Source organism: Nuphar pumila, chromosome 4, assembly GCF_984573655.1.
Source record: "Nuphar pumila chromosome 4, dmNupPumi1.hap1.1, whole genome shotgun sequence".
In the NCBI taxonomy this organism is placed as follows: domain Eukaryota; kingdom Viridiplantae; phylum Streptophyta; class Magnoliopsida; order Nymphaeales; family Nymphaeaceae; genus Nuphar; species Nuphar pumila.
Window position 1 is genome coordinate 27,502,014 of NC_143252.1, and position 19,811 is coordinate 27,521,824.

Consider the following 19,811-nt stretch of genomic DNA (forward strand, 5'->3'; position numbering starts at 1 on the left):
GTTAATTTTGATATTAAATTTGACTCTAATGTTATTTTAAACTTATGAGAGTGAATTAAATTATTTATGTAATTAATAAATTTAATTTAATTCGGTGTATAGTTTGATAGATCTGTAACCTGCTCAATCTTTTAATCATTTTTTTTAGCAAATAAATTTTGTTGTTAATTTTAAATATATTAAAAAAAATTCTTGATTTTTTGGGTTAAAATTTTGGGGTGTTATAGTGTCAACGGGTTAGGTTTGGTTTGGACCCAAGTGGAACCAGACTTGGACTTGGTTTTCGGCTATGGTATCGGGTCTGAACCCAAGTTTAATTGGGTCCACTATAAGAAAAACCATACTTGGAATCGATAAAAACTACATGAACCAGACTCAGACCATACTAGATAAAACCACATTTTGTATGATTTTTACATTAAAAAATTACATGTCTTAATTGGATCTCGAGTTGGGTCCAAGTCTGGTATAAAATTTTATAAACTATACCCTAGTCCATGTATTAATCAGGCTTTCAGGTCCTGACCGAGGACTTAATTGGGTCTTATTATTTATCACCATACTCAGACCCTATAGGGTTTGGTTCGGGTTGGGTCCGAGTAATCCCGACCCGTTGACAACCCTACCTAGAGGGATCTCCTATTTTGACGGTGTGCAACTGTGCTTTGCTTATTTGGCAGTAGGAAACCCCTCTCGTTGATCGATGACATGCATCCCCTTCCACGCATCATCATCCATGTTGAATCCATTAAGCCCTAAGAAAATAGCTTTAGAGAATGTATTTGGAAAGATGATGTATATTATCTTAACGTATGAAGCTATATATGCAGTCCCTTGATAAAAAAGGTTACACATTATAAAGTCATAAAAGTAAAGAACGGTAACAACATTTGGATTGACGAGTGGTATGCGAGTTGGGTTCGGGATTGGATAACAAATCTTTTGTTGGGTGCAGATCATGGGGATCAGGGGTGCTGGCTTGATATACTCAATGATGCCGGTCTCCTTGGGGCCAAACCTGCGAAATTTCCCATGAATAAAAAACTAAGGCTCACCGCAAATGAAGGACACCACTTCAATGAACCTACTTACTTCGATGAACCTACTTGTTGGTAGCGTCATCTATCTAACAGTCACTCGATCAAATATAGTTTACCCAGTACACATCCTTAGTCAATTCATGCAAGAACCTCAAGTACCCCATTATGACACAGCCATAAGGGTTCTCTGTTATCTAAAGTAATCGCTCAACAAAGGAATTTTGTTATCATTCAATAGTGAACTACAACTCACTGCTTATTGCGACTCTGATTGGGCGATCATCCTCATGACCCAATGATCAGTTACTGGGTATCTCACCCTCTTAGGCCAAAGCCTCATATCTTGGAAGACAAAGAAGCAACACACAGTCTCCCGATCGACTGTTGAAGCTAAATATTGCTTTATGATGACAACCACTTATGAATTAGTATGGCTACATGGCCTTTTGGATGATTTTGGATAGGTTCATAACCAACCAATGAAGCTGTATTGTAACAATCAGGCAGCTCTCTACATTGCAGTCAATCCTGTGTTTCATGAACATACCAAGCACATGGAAACTGGACTGTCACTTAATCCGAAAAAAGTTCAAACATGCATCATCTCCACCAATCATGTGCCCACTCACCTGCAACTCGCTGACATCTTCAGTAAAGCCCGCAGGAGGGGCAAATTTCATTTTCTCATTAGCAAGTTGCAGGTTACTGACCTACACCCACCAACTTGAGGGGGAGTATCACGATATGCATGAGAGTCAACCCATGCATTCCGGGTATACTTGCCAACCGTTTCTGCGTTATCATGATATACATGAGAGCTAATCCATGCATATCGGGTATGACTTAACTATTCATGCAAGAATGCATTATCCATGCGTGGATGATTAAGCCATACCTGATATGCATGGATAGATCACTCCCATGCATATCATCCAATATGCATGGGTTGACTCCCATGCACATTGTGATCAGCCCAAAAAAGGATAGTGCCCACGTTTATTCTAACAAATTACATGTCACCACACATCCTCCTCCTCCAATTCAGCTGAATCCATCAAGCCTAAAACAGATGGGGCTCACATTTCTTCAGACAAACTGAGTGTCACACAAGACTGACGACTCAAAAACAAGCCCAAAAAAGATGGGGCTCACATTTACCTAGCTATGCGTTACACAAGACCGATGTGTCTCACACCTATATGTGTTTGTCAAAATTGAACTATGATACATATTACTTGTATCTTAAACACTAAGGTATGTCATGGGATATAAGTAACAAAAAATGTGTCTCACGCAAAATGCCCTCATCCTTAGTAGTATTGTTAGAAAAGCATAGATTTGGTTATAATAAAACGAGAGCTTATACTGTCAGAGGCAGCTCTAACACTATATCGTCAAAACTGCTTTGGATGCCATTTATTTATGAGATGAACGACAACCAGAACGCCATGAATGGATAGGCTGTTTCTTAGATGGGTGTTTTTTGAGGACCATTCAAGTTTTAGATGAGCAGCATCTGTACTTTAAAAAATGAACTGAAACAGAAACAAACTTGATGGTATTTTGGCTGCCGTTGATCAAACATAAATGAGCGGCATCCAAGGCAACTCTGACGGTACAACGTTAGAGCTAAGGCTGACCTGATGCGCTCTCTAAGGAAATGGACAATAGATACCCGTACTTACAGTAATTTTTCACCAAGTATAGTACACTTTCAGACACGACGCGGAAGTAAAATTGGAGTATCCCTGTGACACATTTCTTGTGGAAGGAGATGGGCCCCACTTCAAAGACTAAAACGGTACCTGAGATGCAGGGCCAAGCAACGAGCACCGGCGGACCATCATAGTCAAGGCCGTCGTCAGCAGCCGCAAACGTCGTCCCTCCTTTGAATAGTTGGAAAAATTCGCTCGCTCACTTGCACAAACTCAGCCGCGCGGCCGAACCACGACCAACGAACCCACACGCACCCCATGGCGGCGGCCATCTCCCTCTTCCCCATCTCCTCTCCCTCACCACCGCCGCCGCCACGACAACTCCGCCTCTCTCCTTCCGCCGTTCGGCTGCGCACCTCCACCCGAAATCCGCTTCCCCTCCCGAGGAGCACTCGGCTAGCGGTGTCTGCCTCGATGCTCTCCGCCAGGCCGTCCGCCGAGGCGGTCGCTTCCCACCCGCTCGCGGAGCAGAAGAAAGACAAACTGCTGCATTTCGTAAAGTACCACGGTCTCGGCAATGATTTTATCATGGTATCACCGCGTTCTCTGATCTCGCTTTGCTTTGACATTTTTTTGCTGCTTGTTTACTTCTGTTTTATTGGCGCGGAAATGGCGGCCAGGTCGACAATCGTGACTCCTTGGAGCCCAAGGTCACTCCGGAGCAGGCAGTGAGGCTCTGTGACCGGAACTTCGGCATCGGCGCCGACGGCGTGATCTTCGCGATGCCTGGGTTTGCAGGAGCAGACTACTCCATGAGGATCTTTAATTCGGATGGGAGCGAGCCTGAGGTGATTCTTGGAAAAATCCTAGCTTTTGTTCCCTTTTTCTGGCGTTTTTTTGGGGTTCCGTTTGGTTCATATCGTTTTCGAGGGGAAAATTTTGGCCATTGAAACTGTTGGTTTTTTTTTATTGATTGAGTTGGAGACCGGAGGTTGCCTGGAAGTGTTGCTTTTCTTCTCTGATTTTACTCATACTAACTCTCAGAGATTGCGGTTGATAACAAAAATCGAGTTCAGGATATGAACGAGCCAGAAGGAGGGAAGTGAAAGGGGAAATTAGGATTGCAATTATAACTTATAAAGAGTTCTGTCGGCTCTGAATTGCTGTAATGGAATTCGGGAAGATGCTATCAGTTTCTCAGAGGTGCGCTGAAGATTGCGTGGGCAGAAGACTCAAATAACCTATTTTTGCTTTATTTAGGGCCATTTGCGGGAAATATCAAGTGACCAATCTTCTCAAGGGTCAAGCATTCAACAGTGTGACATAGGTTGTCCACATTGTTTACAATGTCCTTAAGCACATATGGCTTATGGAATTGAAGATCGAGTACAGATGACTGGTATCTTGTTTTGATCTATAACATCTACATTCCATAAAGCAAAATGGGGATCTCTCTCTTAACTAATGTACAAGAATGCCATCTCTTGCTTTTTTGTGAAATATGAATTTGATGGTTAATGAATCTGAGTAACTGAAATTTCTGTTTCCCGGAATGGGATTCAGCTCCCATGAGATAGATGCTTCAACTTCCACATAATATGCAGTTCCTCACCATTTAGAATTCTATTTCTTTTTTAATAAAAATTTCACCTACCTCAGCAAGGAAAACAAGTCACTTAAATGATGAATTGGTGCTTCTTTATTATTGGTTGCATCCACAAATCTCAGAAACGTTTCACCCTTGGGAATAACTACCAAAAGCTAATTAGTTGATGCTTTGTCCTGCCTTTAAGTTTGCCATACATGATTTATTCTCATCTCCTCCCTTGGAGCTCCAAACTTCGCCACCATCTTATCTGCATAACATAAATCTTATATTCAGTTTCATTTGTTTAACTTGCATGTAGTTGACAGGTTAAATTGGGGGATGCAAATGGGTTGGATCTATTCTGTTAGTTGCAACTGAACCCAAAATAAGATCTATGTATGTTGGATCTGAACTTGGCCTCGTGTTGGAAAATCCATTTTCAGAGGTGAACTGAGTATCTCCCCTGCTCTCACTACATATTTTCCACCTCTGACCTCATTTCATCAAAGGCAAAATCACAAACAAGATAGTGCACTTGAAACATATTTTGGATGATGCCATGCCACATTGCATCTACAAGGTCCTTTTTAACGCTACATCTTGAAGACAAGGTGCTTTTTAAGGGGGCGGGAATTGTTACAACCTCACTCCTATGTTCAGGGTTCGGATATGTACATGGCTTGTACTTTAGTAGGATGATGGATTGGATAGTTATAGGTCTGGATCCCTTCTGTTGAAGCGCATCTCAATAAATAGTTTCCTTTGTAAAGAAAAGGATTATTGAATTTTAACAAATTTCAGCCTCTTGGGTATTGGAAGCTAGGGGTGGGCATCTGGCCAGCCCGGCCTGTTGGGAAAACCCTGGCCCGCTTAATCGGGCTGGGTCAGGCTGGGCCGGGCCTATTATATAATATATATTATATATAAAATATAATGTATAATAATTATGTATATTATGTTATATATAATGTATTCTATATTATGTTATATATATAATGTATTATATATTATGTTATATATAATGTATATAATATATATACACTGGCCAAGCCGGCCCGTGTCAGCTCGGTTTGGGCCAGGTCGGGCCAAAAGCCTGGTTCAGGCCGAGCTTGGGCCTAATTTATAGGCCCAAGCCCCGGCTCATGGCAGGCTGGGCCGGGCTGGCCCGCGGGCTGCCCCAGCCCGGCCCGATGCCCAACCCTATTGGAAACAAGCTTCCCCTTGAATCAAAGTATTTCCCTTTCGGTTGCATCTTTCTCCCTTTCCTCCTATTTCTTTCTCTCCTTTGTTAGAACCAAGAGTGAACTAGGGTTCAAACATTAACAGGTTTTGAACCATGAATTTAGGATAGGTTGCTTTAGGAAATATCCTTCTTCTTCAAAAAGGCAACATTAACTGTATCATATGCCAATGATTCAGTATGCAACTTGATGGTCTTTCTGCAGTCGTGTCAGCCTTGCCTCCTTGTAAAAGTTTTCATGATCTGATTTAGTAGCTTGATAAAGAAACACATTTCAAGGATGGCACAAAAGATTGAAACTTCCTTTTTGTTGTACTGGTTTTCTTTTCACCTAGGTTCAATAATTTTATCTGGGTGATTTAGCATGCTAATTCTATTCTTCTCATTTCTAATATCTAGTCTAGATGTTGTTAAATAGACATCTCTATGGTGAGGCAGCATGTGGTGGGTATGTTCACTGCTTGGATGTTTCAACTGCTTTGATGTGTGACGGGAAGTCTGTCTCTGTTGGTTCTGTAAATCATTCTAGTGTGCAGCTTCATCTGCTACTTCTATTTTCTGTTTGTCGATGGTTCATCATCATTGTTGTCACTGGTTCTTTGTTTTTCATACACTATGATCACGTGTGTAATTAAATAGTTTCTTAATTTGAGAAAGCATAAATTCTTTTGATAAAATTTTGATGCCATACCTTGTTTTTGTGGATGTGGGTATGCATTTCATGGCTAGTTACTCTCTTCTTGTTCAATACTTTATTTCCTTTCTCACTTTTGTGTTAAAACAGATGTGCGGGAATGGCATTCGTTGTTTTGCTCGATTCATTGCAGAACTTGAAAATTTGGCTGGAACTCGAAGGTGATATCATGGGGACACCTCTACATATGTAAATTTTCTGCATGATAGACCATTTGGACCATTTCTGTAGCTTGTATTATTTTCCCATCGCCTGAACTGTATTATGTTTCACTACTTGTAGGGCAAATGTTATCCTTTTATTGCATTAGTCATTCTCCAGGTTCATTGAAGTTTCTTGGTTGCGACGTGTGGATGAATCGATTGGTTAAATATATCTGGTTACTTTTGTCAAATGTTTTTTAAGATCATATATTCAAATTCTTTTCATTCATGTGTTGGTTTGAGGGACTCTTTTGAGTAGCCATATTGGAAGGTTCTGCAGTATCTTGGACTGTTCAAGCTGATTTGTATCTTCTATGGGTTGGTGCTTATACGAAAATGAGATGGTTATGGCATATTCATTCATTTGTTGGTGATAGCAAAAATTTTAGCATTTTGTAGTCTGAAAATCAACAGATTTTAATATTTTACAGAAAATCATATTTTTTATGTATTTCCTTCCATTGAATTAACAAACAATTTACCTGCGTCTTCCTTTATTGGACGACCCTTTGCTGGGGTCTGGGAACCAAACTGGAGCTGGAAATGTATCAGGGTAGGTGGCTTTATGGATTTCATGTGCATAATTTGTTTGTGCTCATGTGTCCTTTAGTGCCTAAGGGGTTCCTTGCCCTTTCAACCCCTTTCTGATCATCATGGTCCTTTTGTGTATCATGTGATGCAAGTTAATGCTGTTGATTGAATGATGGTTTATGTGTCTTATATGAAAATTCTACCAATGAAGATTAGATACTAACCAATCTTCCTTTGAAAGTCTTGCTATCAAGGACTAGAGCTTCTAAGAATATGGGAAGTTTGTTTACTAATTCCTGTGCTTTGGAAAATAAATGTCTTTATTTTCAAGAGAATTAAAGAGGCAAAAAAGCATTGGAAGATACTTTTGTGTTGCAACTTGGAAGTTTGAAACATGAAATTAGAAATACTGTGTCAAGGCAATCTGATTTCTAGATAAATTTTAATTTGAAATACCTATCTGAATGGATCTAATGGCTGTCCCATGCTTGAAAACATTTCAAGTTTTCTGCACATTTGTCTACCCTATTTGCTTGAACTTTACATTAGAAACAACCATAATAGGAGTACCTGAACTTGTGGATTGATGTGAACCATACTAACTTGTAATTTATGTATGAAATCTCTCATGGTTTATGCATACAAGTTTCTGAAGTGGGCATTTTGCGAATGCCTCTGTTTATTCCAAAGCAATTTATTTTGAGATTATGAAGGTTATATTTTGAATGACTGGGCAAATCAAATATTTCATGGTGGATTTACCAGTTATTGTGAATTGTTGTATAGATTTTTTCTGGTACTAGCATGATTGATTCAAAACAATAATTTCACAGTTTAGTTTTGGAAACAGTTCTTTGCTGGCTCAGCATTAGGATTGATAGTTCTTTTCATGTCTCCGGTCATGCTACCCAATTTTTTTGTGGTTATGACATGACCAAACCTTTTGACTTTGGTTTTTAGGTTTTTATGATAAATGTATTTCAGTATAGTAGCTATGCTTGCTGAGTATTTCTAGACTTCTTGTTTCGTGCCCTTACTTTTTATTTCCATTTTTCAATCGGGTTCTTTTTTTTTTTAATGCCATTAGGGATGCCAACAGGGTTTGTGTGTGTGTCCTCTCCCTAAATGAATCCCTTATTTATGTCATGCTGTCATCTTTCAACTCTTGATCTTGTATGCGTTCTTTTCTTGGTAATTGTATTGTTCAATTTGTAGTTTCTTTGGATATTGCAATAGCAATCACAGAGAAAAAAAGAAGGAAAAACACTAAATGCCTTATAACATTTAAGAATGAATCTAATATGAAGCATATTGATGACTTTTGACTAAGATGAAGGGGGCGAGTAAAGAGTAAGAATCATATGACCAATACCTATAAAGAATGAACATGAAATTGAAAAATAAAGTAGAGTGAAGAAGTTAAAAAGTTTGCCAAGGATATGAAAGTAATATTTAAAAATATGACAAAGGACAGAAAAGTTGATATCTAAATACATACAAGGTGGCTAAAAGAGTCATACAATCTAGGTAAAATGTGTCGCAAGTGATAAATTTTGTGCCAAGTACAAAGAAGATATAAAAGTTAGATATGTTCTTATATGTCATAATGTGGCCCATGGGATTGATGACATGATAGTTACTGATCCTTCTTGTTATATATAGAGACCAAGGAGTTCATCTTCCAGTCTTTAAGTGATTGGGTTTTTATTTTTAATGATTAAACTGTTGCTGAGTAATTTAGCTTACCATGTAATCCTTATCCATAAACAGTAGAAGTACAATTTTTTTTAAGAAACATCGTTGCCTGGTGCCTTAGTTCTTCTGATCTTTGCTATTATTAATTCAACTTCTTCAGCGTCAATCATTCTCTAATTAGACTCTTTAGCTTGGCCCACTTTTGCCAAGTGGTTTATTTAATAAGTTAAAAAAATGCTGCATCCGTGTATCTTTCACCAATACACTCTGATCTTTATCTTTAATACATGTGCTCGACGAGATCTCTAGCTTTCTTTCCGCTAATGTGTGTGTATGTGTGTAGTCGCGTCTGTGTGTTGTGTGTGTATTGCATGTGTGCATGCGAGCTTTATGCCTGTGCGCATATATGCCTTATCATTGTGAAACCATGATAGTATGACATAGGATCCCTTTAGTTGTCTATGTCAACTTCTGTTTGGCAGATTGAAGAACGTGTTGCTGCTTTTTTAGTGTAGTTGATTTTGCGGAATTTAAGTATATTTTGATCTACTGCCAGTTTTGTTGAACGTCTTCTGCATTAATTTTTTAGGCTGATACTGTCTCAGTATTAATCTTCCTACTTGATGTGCAACACTATGAATTTCTAGAATAAATGGCTGGTCTTATGGTTTCAAAATTTACATGTGTAGCTTTTTAAGATATATTCACTTATTTCATTGAATATGTTTGTTTCTTATTTCTCTTGCTGTACAGTTTTACCATTCAGACTGGTGCTGGTTTGATTATCCCAAAGATAAAAGATGATGGACAGGTTTGCATTTTTCTCATTTTTGTTCGTGAATCCTTTATTTATTCTGTTGATTTGGAGAATCATTCTGCTTTAGTCTTATTGTTTGAGCTTTCAACTTCCTTGGCCCTTCTGGAAAGAGAATCCATAGATGGTTTATTCTATGTTCCTGCTCTCGTGACTAACAAAGAATTTTTTGGTCCACAAAGTATTTAGATCTGTTAATCCTTTTGTGTTTCTGATCTATTCATTAGGAAATATATGGTCAACTTTTCTTAGAACTCTGCATCTTGTTGTCAAAAACATTCTTTTGTTTCCTGGACAAGAAAGGTAAGCAAACAGCACCCTTTACCCTTCTTAGCCATGACTGCCGCTGTGTTGCAAAATAACACAAATGAGTAAATGTGCCTAGTTGATTACCCGTATGAAAGTTATTGCTTAGTCTGTCTTACCTGTGCATCACCATCTTGTGTGGGTGCTAACTGTGATATTTTTCACTTTATGATAGTTCTTGCCATTGGTGCAGTTTTTACTTGGAATGTGGAGCTTTCCGTGGTTGAGTTGATGTCCAATACATCAAAAGCTCATATATGATTGGTTAATTCAGTCTGAGGCTATGTAGTCAAAAGAGTTAGGCGGTGCCTAGTCGGTAGACCCTTAAAAAGACTAGTCAAGGACTAGGCAGGACTAGTCAGACTAGTCGGTACCCCAATTAAAATGTAAAAAAGTATACAAAATATACATAAATATATTTAATTCTTTTACTAATAAGATGTTTTTATTACACAAGTACACAATTACACATGCTTTCACAAAATATATTAATATACATAACCAGAATATACATATATATAATTGTACACACACACACACACATATATATATATATATTTCAATTATTCATAACACATTCAATATAATCAACAAAATATGCTTTCACCCTTTCATAGAAGCCCAATAACATATATAAAAATAACATATTACATAATTCATAATACTAAACATGCTTTCAGGATTTTATAGAAAAAATAATCAGAAACAAACACACATAGAAAACATAATCAATTCAAATTAACTGTGCATGCTTTCAATGTTTCACAAAAAAAATCCCCAAAGCAAAGTAGCAAACACACACACACGCATATATAAAATAACAATATATATAAGAATAATAAATGGCTAAACTGCCCTCGTGCCTAGGCGGAGGCAGCTTAGTCGCCGACTAGGCACTTTTCTAGTTGGCAAAATTGGTACCTTTTAAGGTACTCACCTAGGAATTGCAAAGCCTAGGCGTTTTTCTTAGTCTGACCGACTAGGCAGACTAGTCAGTGCCTAGTCAGAGCTTTTGACTACATAGGTCTGAGGCTGCAGGACTCATTTTGTATCCATAAATGGTTGTACAAGCAAGACTTGTTTGAAGTTAGTTTTTGACCCAAGACAATATTGGTAAATCTATGTCCTTTCAAGTCCTAACTAAAGACATTCTACTGGGAATATGTGGGTGGGACATGTCATATCGGGAAAACTTATTGGAGTTGACTTCATTGACTTAGAGTCTATGTCCTTGCCTTTCATAGTCCAAGTTTATTTTGCTGCTGAATCAGTCAGGATATGATATGTCATATTGGAAATACTTATTGCAGTTGACTTCATCAAGACTTATAGGAGTCCATGTCCTTGTCTTTTGAAGACCAAGTCTATTTTGTTGCTGAATCAATACCAATTGTTTATCAGGGATGTACTGCTTTCAAGCACAGACTCTTTAAAGGTGAAATTTACAATGTTCCTGTTAAATCTTCGATTCACCAAAAAATATGGATCACCCATCCCAGTAAACCTCCCACCACGCATGATTAACTAGGGAGATCTGATGGGATCCAGTGCATTACTGCTGGACTGCCAGTATGATTGCAGCCCACCAAAAATCTAGACAAAACTATATAAAACTGCATGCCAGGTCAATGATTATCTAGCATATTGAACATGGACCCACGATCTAGAGTTAGATACAAGTGACAGGCTGCAACTTAAAAAACATGTCAACCAAGGAAAGGGCCATCCTGAAAGATTCACTTCCTTGTGATCCACTTAGGAAAAAAAATTGCCAGAGTGGGTTTTGAAAACGGGAAGCAGTACAAGAATCAAAATTGTAAAGTGGCCATTTCAAGTCTTTAGAGGATTCAAAAAGTGGGAAGCGATTAAGAAAACATTCAATACAAGTACAGAACATTAAATAGCAACACCTTAACAAGCTTACCTTAGATACCAAATATTGAAATAATAAAAGAATTTGTGCAGCAGTTTCTGCATATTTTATTACATATATTACAAATTTAAGAAACTTCAACCAAGCCTAACAACATAAGTTAGCTACTGTATGATACTTTCGAACAATAAAGAATATGCTAAGGCTAAGAAAGCATTTAATTTATAGGTCTATACCTCTAAAATGATATTCAATGCCAATATAAAGTAGAAAATCCTTTATTCCTTTCATATAAACGACAAACTTATGAAGTAATGACAAAGTTGTTCATATTATCTCAAAATCTTACAAAAAACTTTAACATCCAAATAGTGTCATATTAACTAACATTTAGAAATGGATCAAGTTATTAACATCCAAATAATGTCATGATTGGGAATCAGGATGCCCATGACTGGGAATCGAGATTCTCAGCATTGAGAATCGGGGTTCCTACTTTTACTCTAAGGACACATTTGCAATGCCCTGTGAAAGAGAGATTTTCTCAAGTTGTGATTACAAATCACAATCACAATCACAATCACAGAACTTTCATAAGGCAGCACAAACATGTGAAAGTTGATTCTGTGATTATGATTGTCACTGTGAACCTGTAACTAGCTTTCACAGGCTGAAGAATCACAGCTGTGACCAAAATAAACATGACCTAAGTGCTTACCGTAACTATGATTTGGGGTGTGGTGGGGCAATAACCTATACACTTAAGTTTTTAAGACCATAGTATGCTCCTCTTCTTTCCAGCTATATAAGACCAGAAACTGGCAGGTTTGACATTGTTCCAGTTGTATCGTAAGCCTTCTACTCATATCTGTTCTTATCATAGCTGAACACCGGCAAAAGTTTCCCTTTTGGATGAGTTCCCTGAACATAGATGGATGAGTTGGTTTTGTGCTTGGTGTTGACTGATTAACATGTCCCCTTTGAGCGACACCATTCATCACTAACAATGCTATCCCATTGTTTTCCAGCCAAGCTAGTGCTACATGCTGTCACACAGACACGCCATAGGACTCGCCATACTCGTGTTGACACAGCAAGACACGGGTGCTGGAACTGGACTCAGTTCAGGTATGTCTTGGGTTGAATCCAACCCATACCCGACCCAAAACTCTTATTTTTAAGGTTTTTGACCTTGGTCAAAGGAAGGTCAAAAGGGGTGGGGCCATTTTGTTCCCGCCCTCACCACGATAACACACAACCCCCCCTCTCTCTCTATTCCCCCTCTCGTCTCCCTCTCTGTTCTCGTTCCCCCTCTCTCTGGTCTTGTTCCCCCCTCTTTGGTCTCATTTCCCAACAAAGATCCAACCCAAAAAAGACCCAAAAGAAGAAGAGGAGGAAAGAGAAAGAAAGGTGTGAGAGAGAGGCGATGTGAAGTACCTCTTCCGCCTCTTCTCCTATTTCAGGCTCCTCTTTCTCTTTTGGTTTCAGACCCAGAGAGAGAGAGAGAGAGAGAGAGAGAGGTTCATTCTCTTCCCTCCCTCTTTTTTTTATACCCCACCTCCCCTTTTTATTTTTAAAATATTATCATTTTACCTTTCCTCCCCTTTATTGAAAATATCATCGAAACCTTTCCTTTATCAAAAATATCAGTCTACCTCTCACATTTATTAAAACATCACTAAAATTAATTTTTTATATTTACAAACATGGATCTTGGATTGAAGCCCGTAAAACCATTTCTTACACACACACACACACACACACACACACATATATATATATATATATATATATATATATATATATATATATATATATATATATATATATATATATATATAGCCGTGTCTCCACATGCACATTTTTTGAAAGTGTGGTGTCGCACCCTCCGTACCCATATCCATACCCACGTGACATAGGCGGCATGGGTTTTGCAAAGCGTTAGTGTATCACATCATAGTAGCACCCAAGGTTTGGTAGAAGGGGTGCACTCGAGCCCACCAGATGCGCAGTAGGGGAGATTTCGGGTTTGATCCAAAGACGTGGATCCGGATCGTGGATAAGAGCTGAACCTGATCCACTAGACATGGAGTATGGGAGACTGCGGGTCGGATCCAAGGATGTGGACTTGGATCGTGGACCAGAGCTAACCCTGATCCACCAAACACACAATAGGGTAGACTATGGGTTGGATCCAAAGATGTGGACTCGAATTGTGGCACGAAACTGAGTCGGATCCACAGACACGCAGTAGAGGTGATTGCAGGTTAGATCCAAAGACATGGACCCAGATCATAGATCAGAGCTGAACTAGGTCCACCAGACACGCAATATGGGAGACTGCAGGATGGATCCATGGACATGGACTCAGATCGTGGACCAGAGTGCCGGTCGGACTCAAGTGCCTGGCACGGTTGCCGGAGCTCGGACGGGAGAGGAGAGACAACGAAGAGGGATGAGGGCAAGCGGCTATGGTGGAGGGTTAGGGTTCTTCTGTCTGAGAACCCTAACCCGCGCCCTCTCTTAAAAAGAGATCGGGGGGGGGGGGGGGGGGCTGAGTACCCGGGTCGGATCCGGACCCGACCTGGGTTTGACCCTAAAGGTTTTTTTCCTGGGTTTTACATGTTCACATGGGAGCAGTTTTGCGTATTATTAGATATATAAAGTCCTCTCTTTTACGAGGCATTTTCTTGTCTTTTTCATCATTATTAGATTTAATTGCCTATATTGATGCTGATTGGGGAGGTAATCCCAATAATAAACACTCAACCACTAGTTTTTGTGTTTTCTTAATTGAATGCTTAATTTCGTGGAGATGCAAAAAGCACCAGAAGGTCTCTCTTCTCCAGCGAAGCTAAATATAGAGCCATGGCCACCACGACGATGGAAGTAGTTGGCTCAGACGTCTGCTTGATAACATGGAAGTTGAAGCAACACGAGCTTCAAGAATGTGATGTGACAACAAGAGTGCAATCTATATTGCTAATAACCGGATATTTCATGAATGCACCAAACATATTGAGATGGACTGTCACTATGTCAGAGAGAAATACTTACATGAAACCATTGATCTGCCATATGTTACATTAAAATATCAATTAACAGACTTCTTCACCAAACCTCTTGCCGCTCCTAGATTTTACTCACTTGAACAAACTTTTGCTCATTGTACCGTAAGTTTGAGGGAGTGTTAAAATGTAACATATAATATATATATATATAATATATGTTAATAAAATAATAATATAATAATAATATATATATATTTTTTTTTTCTTTCTTTCTTTCTTTTTCCTTTTTTATCTAGTTCATTTTGAACTAGAATTAATTATCTAGTCAAGTTTCAATTAGAACCTGACTAGATTTATAGTCGTTGGATCTAGTCCAACAACTATAATTAGAACCGTTGCACTAGATCCAATGACTCCAAGGGAGAGCTTTTCAAGAGCTCTCCTCTACTCTCTTTTCTCTTGTATAAATAGGGGTGATCCCCTCTCATGTACATTAATGCTTCTTAAGCATTTCTTGTGAAGAAATAAAGATTTATTATTTTAGTGTGTTATTTCATTTTTACCCTTTTATGGGTTTTGCTTAAAGTGTCTCCAATAGATACTCTTTTGAAGATTTCTCGTGCTTTTGTGAAAGACAACCATTTCATTACAACATGGTCCAAAGCAGATAAACCACTAAGGGCTTATGAAGAATGCAATCACAAAGTGCACATGCACAAGTCCATTATGATAAAATCCAAAAAGCATTAAGACTTACACAAGCACAAGTGTGCATACAATATCAAAAGAGAGACAACACTTAAAAATAATGAATTTATTCATCAAGGATATTCAAAGAAGCTTTGAATACAAAGGGCCTTAAGCCCTTATTTATAGGCAAGAGGCCAAGAGGGAGCCTCCAAAATAGACGTTGAGAGGCTCTCAACAATCATATTTATGACTGTTGGGAGTACTCCCAACAATTATATTTATGACCCAACGACTACGTGGAGGCATATACAACAATGCCTTTACATAAAGAAATAAAAAATACAAAAATTAAAAAGAAAAATAAATAAAAATGCCCCTGGTGGGCAACCCAAAATTACATTATTCATTATGGTCACATATATCTTGAATATATATAACTATGTATGAAGTTATACATATAACTTAACAGTGGGGTGACAACTACCAGGCTATCTACTTTCTAGCACACAAGAATCCTTCTCACTTTAATTAAACAATCCCCAATCAATAAATCTAGTGATTATCACATAAGTCATATACATGTATCTAGAGAGAGAGAGAGAGAGAGAGAGAGAGAGAGAGAGAGAGAGAGAGAGAGAGAGAGAGAGAGAGAGCTTGTAACGACCTCACCTGACCCTTGAAAAAGTAGTGAATTTTTTTTTTAAAACAATTGTAAAGAACCTATCAAGGATCTGGGGTACATCACAAATTTAAAATAACCATTCCATAAACCATTCCATGCATTGAAAATAGTAAATTGAACTTCATTAATTAAACTAATAAGTCAAAAGTCCAAAATATAAAATTGACCCTATCTAACTCTTACACACAAGTCAGAACCCAAGCACAAAGTCATAAGCCTCAAGTCCTCTAGCCAACCAGTCCTATGCATCACTGAGCCTCTGTGCTTGAAAAACAATTTTAGAAAACGAGTAAGAACCAAAGTCTTTGTACGAATTCCTTTAAAAATCCAACAGAAAAGTAAATAATATAAATTAACTCATGCATAAATTTAAGAGAAAATCACAATCTATAATTTACCAAAAATAACTTACCATTCAAGCATTCAACGATATCATGCCTAATCAAATATTCAGAAATGCATGCAACTAATGCTGAACAGTAAAAGATGCATGATTCAATGCACATGTATGAATAACTTCTTAAGTTATTTATCATAGTTGCTTTTGCATGCATGACCCTATTAAATGCACACAAATTTAATTTATACTTTTCCTTAAACCTCCGAATACTCAAACATGCAAAATTCTTGAGGTTCAAGGTAGTTCCCAGTTATAGCTTAAACACAATTTGTATTTTAATGACTGTGTTCCACACTTGTTCTTCGACCGATATAAGAAATCCTCACCTAATGCCAGAACATCAATGAAAATCGTTTGCCATTGACGCCACTTTCTTGGTATACCAATAACTACAGCTGAGTCAACACCACCACCCCTAGGCAAAGTGGCTGAAAGTTTTCTAAAATCATGGTCAGGAATGTGAACATCACATCAGGTTTTGGGCTCACAATTGCATACTGAGTTTTAGTATTGTTACAATCTCCCATGACCGTTATTCAAGATTCCCACATTGTAGAAGGGACATCAAGGAAGAGCATATAATTACACTATTTTGGTATATTTTACAATTTAAATCAATTTCAAGTTCTTTACACAAGAATCGTTTTGCAAATCCACATGCAATAACAATTTCGAGCCCTTATCCTAACAATTCAATAATATAATTATTTTAAAAACAATAATTTTCAAAAATCATTTTGCAATGCATAACAGTTTCAATAACACATGTGCAAAACACACTCCGAGCCTACATAGACCCGCAATGATTCACACATAACCACTAACATAATCTCGAAAAGTGATTCATGCCATTGCAAAATTTTAGTGAACATAAAACACACACAATTTTATAATTTATGTTCACAATGCACATTCACACACAAAAAGAACGCACATTTAACCAAGCATATACACATGCATATAAAAAGCTTATAGACCACACTATTCATGATCAAATTTACGCATATGATCTAGTAAACATGCAAACGATCTACATAAGATCAGATTTATGCATATGACCAACAATCATGCAAATGCTAAGAAACTGCAAACTGATTTGTTTAAGATCATATTTATACTAACAATCGACTTATGACTAGATCAAACATGATATCTATTAATTTATGATCAAATCTGATCGGTAGATTGTAAACATGTTTATGATCAGACCTGATCGACTTACAGTTATATATATATTCTGGTCAATTTCATGTACATGATCCGCTGTAGAAATATGTACATATTCTGGTCAGATTCATGTACATGATCAACTGACAAAACTATATATATATTCTGGCCAGATTCATGTACATGATCAGTTGACAAATAAATAAATAAATATATATATATATATATATATATCATTATCAACTTCATGTACATGAACAACTGATTGAAATAAATATATATACATTCCAATCAGATTCATGTACATGATCAATTGACTGCAAATAACATATGATTAGCTTCATGGACATGATCGGCTAACAGGAAAGTCAACAATATATGTATATATTCTGATCAGATTCGACAGACACACACATATATATATATATATATATATATATATATATATATATATATATATATATATATAATCAGATGACTACAAACTACCTACATATAATCAACTTCATGTACATGGTCAGCTAACTGAAAAAAAAAATGCATATGTTATGCACAAGTTCATCCACATGATTAGTTAACTGAAAAATTACATATGCATGATCAGATTCTACCACAATATCGACAAACTGAAAACTATATATATCTGATTCAACACATGGTCAGAAATATATATAAATCAGATTCAAAATACATGATCTGATATATATATATATATATATATATATATATATATATATATATATATATATATCAAACAGATGCAAACTCATGATCTGATGTATATATAAATCAGATTCAAACTCATGATGTGATGTATATATAAATCATATTCAAACCCATGATCTGAAATATATATATCAGACTCAATACATGATCTAATATATATATATATATCAACACATGATCTGATATATGTATAAATCAGATTCATGACATGATCTGAAATATATGTATATCAAATTCATACCTTGATCACCAGTCTGAAAATATATATATATATATAACAAATTCATACCTGATCGACAGTCATATATATGTATATATGTATATCAAATTCATACCTTGATCACCAGTCTGAAAATATAGATATATATAACAAATTCATACCTGATCGACAGTCATATATATATATATCAGATTCAAACATGAAGCATGCTCATGAAATCGACAGATTGAAATACATAGGTCTGAAATCAACAACTAAAAATGCATATATATGAAGCATGCTCATGAAATCGATAGACGAAAATACATAGGGCTGATTCATGCTCATGAAATCGACAACTAAAAAGATACATGTATCAGATTCATGAACATGAAATTGGCAAACTAAAAAGTACATGGATATCTGATCAGATTAATGAAATTGGCAATTCTGAATATATATATCTATATATATTTATGATCAGATTTCTTTATTTCTCTCTAAACCCATGCTTGAATCAACCTACACTACTCCCTTCCCATATAGATTTAGAGAAAAACCCGTACCTTGATTGGATCTTACAAAAAGCTAGAGAAAGGAGAAAAAATCGTCGAATATTTCTTCTTCTTCTCTCTTTTCTTTTCTCTTCCTCTCACGATTTTCCCTCTTCTCCTTTTTTCTTTTTTTTCTCTTTCTCTTTCTCTAGAAATCAAGTTCTAGAGAAAGAGGGGTATTGAGAATGAAATGTATGGGTCTGGTTCTAGACCCATAATGTCTTGTTTTATATTTGCAGGTTGGTATTATTGGATCTGGGCTGACAGACCCGATCCAATTTGTATTGTTTATATAACATTGAAGTAGGGCACGATAGTTTTGTGTGTGTGCATCATGATATCCATTGCCGCCTCTCCTCCTTCCAATCCTTCTCTCTCTTCTGCAGTGCAGTGTACGAGGTTCAGGCTGAAGGTACATGATTCCTCACATGGTATCAGAGCAGGGTGGGGTCCTAAATTCCAGGTCAGGATTCCCTTCTTCCCTTCCTCTATTCTAAATCTGATCTCGTTAGATCAGATTTCATCCTCTTCTGTCAAAAAAAAAATGATCTCTCAATATTGGGTTGAATCTCTTTTCTTCCTTAAAACCTTTACTTAACTTTCTTTCTTCCTTAAGATTCTGCTTTCTTCTTCCTCAATATTAAATCTGATCACGTCAGACCAAATCTGTTTCCTTGAAAATAAAAAAACACGTTATCAATAAGATCAAATTTGTGTTTCTCCTCTCTGTTTCTCTTCTCCTC

At 37.1% G+C, this 19,811-nt stretch overlaps 1 protein-coding gene across 1 annotated transcript in view; it reads left to right on the forward strand.

The window, feature by feature from the left end:
- Positions 1–2,864: 2,864 nt before the first annotated feature.
- The window catches only part of LOC149839734 (diaminopimelate epimerase family protein), a 39,843-nt gene continuing 22,896 nt past the window's right edge, over positions 2,865–19,811 (forward strand). The window contains exons 1-4 of the mRNA XM_090002786.1: positions 2,865–3,286; positions 3,376–3,543; positions 6,308–6,378; positions 9,400–9,457. Coding sequence (XP_089858912.1) covers positions 3,014–3,286; positions 3,376–3,543; positions 6,308–6,378; positions 9,400–9,457 — 570 coding nt within the window. The 5' untranslated portion in view covers positions 2,865–3,013. The remainder of the gene's footprint in view (positions 3,287–3,375; positions 3,544–6,307; positions 6,379–9,399; positions 9,458–19,811) is intronic.